Here is a 9,340-nt window from a genome sequence, read left to right as displayed (position 1 = left end):
CGGGGAGGGTAATCGACTTCCTCGAGATCACGCAGCACGTGGGGCTGGTGCTCGAGCTTTCGGGTCCTCTCGGTCTGTGGACCACCTGTAGTTTCCCGGTAGTTACTGACTGTTCTAGGGAGAGACCTGGGACCACAGGGGACCAGGAGTTTCAGAGAGGGAGGGTGAGGCGAAAAAGGGGCGGGCACGGAGCACAGAGAGGGGGCGTGGAAAAGTTGGCCCGGCCTCTAGAATGGCCCACGTTGGGCCCCGCCCCCGACGCCGCCGTCTCCCCCTCCTCGAGGCGAGGAGTGGATTGGCTGGCGTCCTTGCGTGCGCACGCTGCGGCAGGGGTGGGTCTGGAGGGCTGCGTCGCTCCCGCCCCCCCTTCCCGGGCCTCTCAGCCGAGTCGCCGCCGCCGCCGCCGCCGCCGTCGCCGCCGCACGCAGCGCCCCTCCCCCTCGCTCCGTGCAGGCCTCAGCCGGGGCCTCTAGTGAATCGTGCGGCCGCTTTAGATCCCCTGGGAGCCGCTTTAGCCAGAGGCCCTGCCCACGTCGGGGGGAAGATGGCGGCTTCGCCCCAGCCCAGCCCGTGGGAGCCGCTCGTGGTCGTGCTCGTGTCGGGGCCGCTGCTCCGGCTCCTCTTCCTCGCCCACATCTCCCTGCTCCTCCTGCCTGCCGCAGCCGCCTCTGCCCGGACGGGCCTCTGCCCCGCGCCCTGCTCCTGTGCTTTCCCTTTGCTTGACTGCAGCTGGAGGAAGCTGCTGCCCGCGCCGGGCTGGGGGGCGCTCTCGGGCCCGCTGCCCCCCGGCACCACCAGCCTGTGAGTGTGCGCGCCTGGGGCGAGGGACAGCGTCGTCCGGGCAGGGGGCAACGACCGAGGAAGAGGGGACCCCCTCCGGGGAGGAAGCACCCCACGGAGAGGAGGAGGGAGGGGGCACTCCATGGAGAGGAGGGAGGAGGCACTTCAAGGAGAGGAGGGGGCACCCCATGAAGAGGAGGGGGAGGGGCACCCCACGGAGAGGAGGGGGGAAGGGGCACCCCTTGGAGAGTAGGGGGAGGGGAGCATCCTCAGAGAGGGTAGGAAGGGGCATCCCCATGGAGAAGGGGGAGGGGACACCCTCCCCATGAACTGTAAAAAAAAAGGATACACCTGGGGAACAGAGAGGTGAGGTGGGAGGCCTAGGGGTCGGGAGGAAACAAACACATGGTTGAGCAAAAACATTTGGAGAAGCCGATTTTTCACAATTTCTGTTAGAGGCAGGATCTGCCAGGTTTGGGGTCGTTTGGTCTTTGGCTGCGCAGCCCACTTCCTTTGATTTGAGTCCAAGAGAAAGGAGTGAGGGTAGATTTGTGGTGGAAGTATCCCAGAAAACACACTTTAACCCCCAAAAGCATACAGAGAATTGGGGGTTAGAATATGACCTAGGAATGAATAGTGGGTGTGAAATATCCGATTCCTTGCTTTCTTGGTTTCCTAGCGTAACAGAACAAATAGAGGGAGAGATGTCAGTCCTATTAGTTATTCCTAGGCTTGTTGTGGTATATTGTTATTTTGAATACATTCTCTCCCCTCCCCTCTACCCTCACCCCCTCTTTTTAAATAAACTGTATAGAAGAAATAAATACCTTAGAGGAAACTACTCTTGATTTTTGGCAGTTCTTATTCACGGAGCTCTTATGTATGACAGTGGCATCAGGAGAACTCATTAACCTGAGTCAGAGAGGTGGTATTAGGAACAGCAATTAGATATTAAGTGCTGCAATTATGCCGAACATTAAAATGACTACTAGTATTCAGTTATTTCTTTGCCACTAGATTTTATTGATTGAATTCTAATAGTTACTTCTTAGTCAAAGTGGAAGGATAGGCAATGATAAAAGTTTAAATTCTGGGGTTACAAGAAATAAAAAATGAGGAACATGTCTTCTAATAGCAAAATACCCAGATAAAGGGCCTCATGTACTTCAGATGTTGCTTGCTAATACTTGTAGGAAAGAAAAAAGGAGACAAGCACTTGTTAAATGTTTACTATGTGCCTGGCTCTGTGCTGCTAAACCATGATAGCTTATGATCAACATCTCCCTTTCTCTACCTCCTGCAAATGAAGGAAATGTTAAATGATCAAATAAAGTATTCCTAGTAGAGCAGGATATTAGGTTTTCCTGTGTTCTTTGGGTATGATAGTGACACTTTGGCTGATTTCAGTTTCTATAGTCTTAAACCTATGTAGTTTAAGAAAAATTCTATTAGCACGCAGCAAAACCTAGTCAGTATACATTCTTATACACTGACTAGAGTTTTTTTTAAGGATTTCTTATTGCTCCGAAATTATGATGGAGTGATTGTGGTCCAGCTTCCAAAGCAACAAAGTTGCATCCAGCCCTAATTGCAATAAATGCATTTCCCTTTAAACTGTGTTGGGAAAAAAGTTATTAAAAATAGTTTCATTTGAGCTATGTGCTGTATCCAAATTTGGTTTTTGTTTCCTTACATTGGCCTGTCAGGTGACATAAACCTTTTAAAAATGTAATGAAATTGACATTTTTGTTATGCAAACCTCTTTGAGAGTAATCTTGCCATTAAAAACGTGATTGGAATAAAGTCTAATAGTAGAATCACATTTTTGTATTGGCCTTAATTGAGACTGTTTTTAACATGCTTTTTAGTACTTGTCAGATATATAACTATTACTAGATACAAATTAATTTTAAAAAAATTAGAATTTGTATGTTAGATAGATGTGACCTATGTGAATTATAGCAGTAATTAGAATTAAGATATTCATACTTGTAGTCACTGAGGGGGCCTTACAGATCTAAATTCTGTGATCCTGAACAAAATCCTTAAGAACAGAGTAGTCATTCCTTTTTTAAGCAGAGTATTTGGATACTGGTCTTGTTAAAGTTTTTCTTGGCCTTGAATTAAGGGTTTTGTTTTGCTTTGCGACTGATTACTATTTGTAGAATTAAAAAAAAATTTATATGAATTTCAACCATTGTTTCTTGTTTCCCTACATTCCTGTTAAGGATAATTGAAAGTTGTTTCCCTTTCTGTTTTCCTTATAATAATAAGATGGAATAAGATGGAGAGACTTCTAGGATAATACGGTGGGAAGAGCACAGGCTTTGGAGTCAACGGTCCCGGGTTCAGATCCCACTTTTGATGCTTGTTCCCTCTGGGACCTCCCTGGACCCCAGTTTCTTCATCTGTAAAACAAGAAAGGTCAGTTAGATAGCTTCTGGGGTGCTTTCCAAAACTGATCTTGTGATTTAGCCCTGTTGTAGTTCAGGTCACCCATTGTAAAAGCTCCATTGGTACAGATTGGCAGCTCCTCTTTACCTTGTCCCTCTTGGAGAGGAGATTAAGTGCTTTGTAGTACATACACACTCTTTCTATTTATGTAGTACCTGAGGTTTGGTGAAGTGCTTTACTCACCCGAACTCCTGTGTGATAGACAGACAGACGGCACTGTTTTCATTTTATAGGGAAGATTGTTGCTTGTCCATGATCACACAGTTAATAGGTGTGTAATTGAACTTGGGCATTCTGTATACGATGTGTTAACCATTTTATAGAAACAGTGATTTGAATTTGTCATTTTGCCTGCTGCTTTGTTTTCACCATTTGAAGTGGACAAGAGATTTCATTCATGTTGATTTCTACCTTTGTAAATTAGTCTTAGAGAGTTAATTCAGTGTACCTAGAGGTTAAGGCACCTCCTCAGCAGTCACATCATAAGCCAGTGCCACTAGAGTCAGGATTTGAATCCAGGTCTTTCAGGTTCTAAATCTGGCTCTCTCTCTCTGTTACATTATTAAATGTTGCTGTTTATTATTCTCTATTGTTGAGGTCTTTTGGGGTTCTGATTGTCATCTGTGTAATCCATTTACTGATAAGTATATCATCTATGAAGTAGCATGGTGTAGTAGATAATAGAGGCTACCTCACATCCAGGGAGGTTTAGGTTCGAGTTCAGTCTGGGTTCAATCGCAGTTCTTTCTCTGGATGTAAACATCTCTCTCCATCATGAGTCTTTTGGCTTTGACTTATGTCTCTGGATTGCTGAGAAGAGTCCAGTTTATCAAAGTTGGTTGTCACACATACGTTGTGTCTGTAGTTGTGTACAAATTCCTCCTGGCTCTACTCTTCTCACTCAGCATCAGATCTTATAAGCCTCTCCAGGTAAATATGAAGTCCATCTGCTCCTCATTTCTTATTGCACAAAAGTATTCCATATCATGCATATACCACAACTTGTTCAGCCATTCCCCAATTGATGGGCACCCCCTTAATTTCCAATTCTTTGCTACCACAAAAAGAGCTGCTATAAATATTTTTGTACATATGGGTCTTTTTCCCACTTCTATGATCTCTTTGGGTTACAACCCTACACATAGGAATATTAAAGGTAATCCTAGGAAGAACCTCAGAGAAGCCCTTTTTCTACATAATTTCTTATCTATTCCTCTTAAGTTCAGTTCAGATATTAAGTGCCTATGTGCAAAACTTATGCTAAGATGTGTAGTGGGTAGAATGCCAGTCTTAGAATCAGGGAGAATTGAGTTAAGTCCTACTTTTTAGGTGTAATAAGTGGGTGGCCTCAACCCCCAGTGCCCCAGGCCACTCTCCTGAGTTTTCTGTAGAAGTCTAGGGTGAGGTTTTTTTTTTTTTTTTTGATGAGTGTCTGAAGCCAGATTTGAATGCAGATTCCTCTGACTTCAGGGTTGCTGCCCTTAAGGGGAAGAGTTCTTGGTTCTTAAGTTTTTTTTTGTTCCTGGACCCTTTTGGCAAGCTAGCAAAGCCTATGGATCCCTTTCTAGAATAATATTTTAAATGAATAAAATAATAAGATTACAAAATAAACCTCAAGTTAGTGAAAAGAAAGACTCCCCCCCACCCCCCTATTTAAGTCCATAGACCCTTTGAAATCTTTCACATGGACCTGGGATGCGGGGAGGCAGTCTGTGGCCCCAGGTTAAGAAACTCTTGGTCTAGGGAGTTTTCACACAAGCACATCATAAAGTCATAGACCTAGAACTGGAAGGGACCTTAAAAGTCATATCGTTCAGCCCCTTCATCTAGAGATGAGAAAACTAAGACCCAGAGATGGTGACTTCCTCAAACCAGCCAGTGAGTGACAGAATTAGGATTCAAACTCAGGTCCTCTGATTCAATCCAGTGCTCTTCCTGTTGCCTATAGGTTCCCATCCCTTCTCCCAAAATGGGCAAGGCATTCTGTTCATCCCTGGAGGTGATCTGGGAAAGTTTCCCAGAAGAAATAGCATTTGAGGTGAGCCTTGAAAGAAAACTCACGTTCTTAGAGGTAGAGATAAAAACAGAGTGGTTTACAGGCTTAGGGAAGAGTTTGTGTGAATGCGGAGAGGGGAAAGATGGAGGGTCAGTTTCAAGGAATGGTAGTCTGGATTGATAAGAATTTGCATTTTGTGAAGTAAAGCTAGGAAAAGCAGAATTTGTGTGTGTGGGGGGGTAGGGGTGAGTCTAGGATAAGATGTTAGCATGAGAAGATCTCATTATATCTTATAGGCAGTGGGGAGCCATTGAAGACTTTTGGGCCATGGAAATGACATAGTAAGATTGTACCTTAGGAAAATTATTTTGGCAGCTGGATGGTTTGAAGAAGGGAGAGACCAGGAGAAAAGAGAACAGTTAGAGTAATCCAGGTGAGGTGATGAGGTCTTGAACCAAGGAGGTAAGAGATGGGCCTGTATTGGGACAGATTGGGAAGAGATCAACTCACTGACTGTGTCCCTGTCCCAATTCCTTTATTATTTTACAGATGAGAAAACTTGAGTACTACGGAGAATGAGTGACATGCCTAAAGGTGTCATATAAATTTATGCTTAATTGTTTTAATAAATAGTTATGCTTTAAAAAATTTAGATAGGAAACAAGTACTGTAATCTCCATTTTAGCTACCTATGATCAACAAAATTTAAATATGGTAGTGTTTGCTTAAGACCAAGGGCCCCATTGCTGTTTGCTGATATTGTAGAGCAAGCATTAAAAAAAATACCTACAGGATGTCTTTCAAATGCTAAAATGGCACATCCCAAATTATAAACATCACATGATGACTTTATTAATTTTTCTTGTACCTCAGACCCCAGAGACCGCTTATCTTCCTATGGCATGAGGCTCAGTCCTTTTGATCTGTTTATAGATCATCATGCCCTTGTAATAGAATTGACATTCAAAGTGGACTTGATCACAACTTATTCCTTAAAATCTATTAAGGATCTCAGACTCCAGTAGGCAACCAGAGCAGTGCTACAAATCCCATGCTTAGGTTGTAGAGATTGTTTATATTTGGTGTTTTTTTGTATGCTTTCCCAGTTTATTCTTGACTTTTTTCAAAACCATTCAAGTATACTATACTCTGTACTACTGGCTTATTTTAAACATTAGAGTAAACAAATGAACTGGGCCAGAAACTTGTGGGTGGCCACTCAGATCCCCAGAGGGTTAGCTTGGTGCTATTTAAATAAGACAGCCAGGAGATTTCACAGTAGATAGAGCTTTGGACCTGGAGTGAGGAAGATGTGAGTTCAAATCTAACATTAGACACTCTTTCCTACATCTGTGACCCTGTACATTCTATTTGCCTCCATTTCCTTAACTGTGAAATGGGAATGAAAATAGCACCTACCTCCCAGGGATGTTTTGAGGATCAAATGAAAAAATATTTCTAAAGAACTTAGCACAATGCCTGGCACATAGTAGGCACTTAATAAATGCTTAGATAAAGGAAACACTTTTTACTCTTATCCTATCCTGATACTCTAGCTAGTCTGAAGTATCTGTATGTGCTTAGTGCGCTACTAGAGGATATTGACTCTTAACTCTTGTTCTTTGCAAGCTGAACTTGGCTGCCTGTAGCAGTGAGGTGAGGAATCAGGAAGGAGAAATAAGGCCAATAAAGAAACGAAAAAGAGACACCCAGGAAAGGCAGCCATTAACTACCAACTAATTCTTTGTAACACTAAACTGGAATCCTGATGTTAGAGCCACAAAATATCCTAGACATACCCAAGAATCTCTTTTCCTGCTGTTAACTTTCTTACATTTATTAAGCACCTGTTTTGGGCTAGAAGATGCTCAAGGAGATAAAAAGTCTAGATAAGATAAAGTACCTGCACTCAAGGCTATGCTGACAGACTTGTAAGGGGATTCCTCCCTCTCCCCCCATCTCCTCTCCTCCCAAGACTCTTTCTCTGTCTCTTTTCTCTTTCTCCACCTCTGTCTGTTCTGTCACTTCTCTGTCGCTCTTTTTCTCTCTGTCTCCCTTTTCTTTCTGTCTCTTCTCTCTGTGTCTCTTTTCCTTTCTCTGTCTGTTTCTCTTCTCTGTCTTCTTTCTCTATCTTTTTGTCTCTCTGTTTCCCATGTCTGTCTCTCACCCCTCTTTCCTTATCCCTGTCACTTTGTCTCTGTTGCTTTCTGTCTCTCTGTGTCTCTTTTCTCTCTCTCTCTCTTTCTCCACCTCTGTTCTGTCACTTCTCTCTGTCGCTCTTTTTCTCTGTCTCCCTTTTCTTTCTGTCTCCTCTCTCTGTGTCTCTTCTCTCTGTATCTCTTTAACTTTCTCTCTATATGTCTGTTTCTCTTCTCTCTGTCTTTTTGTCTCTCTGTGTCTCCCATGTCTGTCTCTCACCCTTCTTTCCTTATCCCTGTCACTTTGTCTCTATTGCTTTCTGTCTCTCTCTTCTCTCTCTCTCTCCCCTCTCCCTTTCTTCCCTTCTCTCTTTGTCTCTCACACACATTTATGGAGTGCTTTAAAGTTTTCAAAGCACTTTACAATTATTATTTCATTTGTTCCTCACAACAACCTTATGAAGTAGGTGCTGTTATTATCTCCATTTTACAGATGAAGAAACTGAAGTGGAGAAAGGTAGATTGTCTCAGCAAGTAGATATCTGAGGCAGGATTTGAACTCAGACCTTACCTCCAGGCCCAGCACTCTAGTCACTGTGCCACCTAGCCACAATGCAGCAGTCCCTCAGTGCATTGGATCAGGACACATGGAGTATTAGGTGAGGTCACTGGCATAAAAATGTCATTAATAACTGAAGGGGTGGTTAAAGACTTCCTTAAAGGCAGGTGGTGGATAGGGTTCCAAGCAGAGGAGTAATATGAGAGGAAAAGGAAAGTTTGAAGGCTGGGTTTTCTGAAGGGAAGGGGTAGAAGAGAGGTAATATATGATGTAGATGAAGTGGTACCTTATGGGCAATAGACCTTGCATGCCACCCTGCTGAACAGCAGGACGGTAAAGTCCTCTCCCAATGAAGAAGCCTTTCTTTTCTCCTTGTGGGAATTTGCCTGGGAGAGATATACTTGCAATTTGAAATTCTTGATTCATTAATTCAGAGCCTCAGTTTCAGTTTCCTCATCTGTTCAACAGGGAAAATATGCGGACCCCTCCTCAGGGATCTGAGAAAAGTTCTTTGTAGACTCTAAAAGTATAAACTCTAATATTATATGGCCTTAGCCCCCACCCTTTGGCTATCTATACCAGTTAAAGCCGTGTTGGCGTTCTAATGAATACTTAGTTCATAAGGGGCTAATTGGTATTACTGTGTGACTATGCCTCATGTTCTTTTTCTCCTCCATTCTTCAATCTGTTTACTTTGTCGTTTGTATTTAGTAGTCATCTTCCCAGAGAAGATGGCAAAGAAAGCCCAAGTGAACTAATGCATGAGTTCTTTTCCTTGTCCTCATTCGGTTTATATTCAAGCAGGGATTTCCATAAGGAAGCTCTTTTTAACATGCCCATTTTACATTTGGTAAGAACTTGCTTCTCTGGTTAAATAAAAATCCTGGCAGGTTGCTGTGAGAAAAGTAGCCAGTTCTGAGTGTAATTGTTCTTGTTGGAGGAATATGGTATTAGATTTTGCCAGGTAATACTATGTAGTCATAAGGAATGACAGATTACACTAATAACAGATTTATCAGATGCCTGTCTATGATTGAATCACTGCCAATCATAGTGGGGATAGCAAGATGCCTAGTTTTAAAACCTAACCACTCCCAAAAACCTTTATGGTAAGTACCTAAGTAATTACTATATCACCAGGTACAAAGTGAGGTCCTAACAAATATTTTGTAATGATGATTAAAAAATATTAAAGGCCTTCTCTTCCTTTAGATTTATGAGTATCACCTATTTGTTCCACAGTTGCAAAACTATTACTTTGTTTTTATTTGGAAGATGAAGGGGAATGTTGATAACTTAGGAGCAAATAGGTAGTGTAAAATTGTTCTTTATGGTCAACTAAAAAGGTGACAGGATGAAAAGGATAGTAGATTTCAAACTGGAAGAGACCTGAGAAGTCATCTTGTCCAGTGA

General features: G+C 42.8%; 1 protein-coding gene across 1 annotated transcript in view; it reads left to right on the top strand.

Moving 5' to 3' along the window:
* Window positions 1-390: 390 nt before the first annotated feature.
* LRIG2 (leucine rich repeats and immunoglobulin like domains 2) overlaps window positions 391-9,340 on the top strand; it is a 41,397-nt gene continuing 32,447 nt past the window's right edge. Inside the window, exon 1 of the mRNA XM_069090329.1 lies at window positions 391-801. Within this exon, the coding sequence (XP_068946430.1) occupies window positions 545-801 (257 nt within the window). The 5' untranslated portion in view covers window positions 391-544. The remainder of the gene's footprint in view (window positions 802-9,340) is intronic.

This window comes from Petaurus breviceps, unplaced genomic scaffold (genome assembly GCF_028583685.1).
Source record: "Petaurus breviceps papuanus isolate PSGF00001 unplaced genomic scaffold, PetGlider_PUasm1.0 186, whole genome shotgun sequence".
NCBI lineage: Eukaryota > Metazoa > Chordata > Mammalia > Diprotodontia > Petauridae > Petaurus > Petaurus breviceps.
The sequence above is the reverse complement of the archived record's forward strand: the minus strand, read 5'-3'. Positions and strand labels throughout refer to the sequence as shown.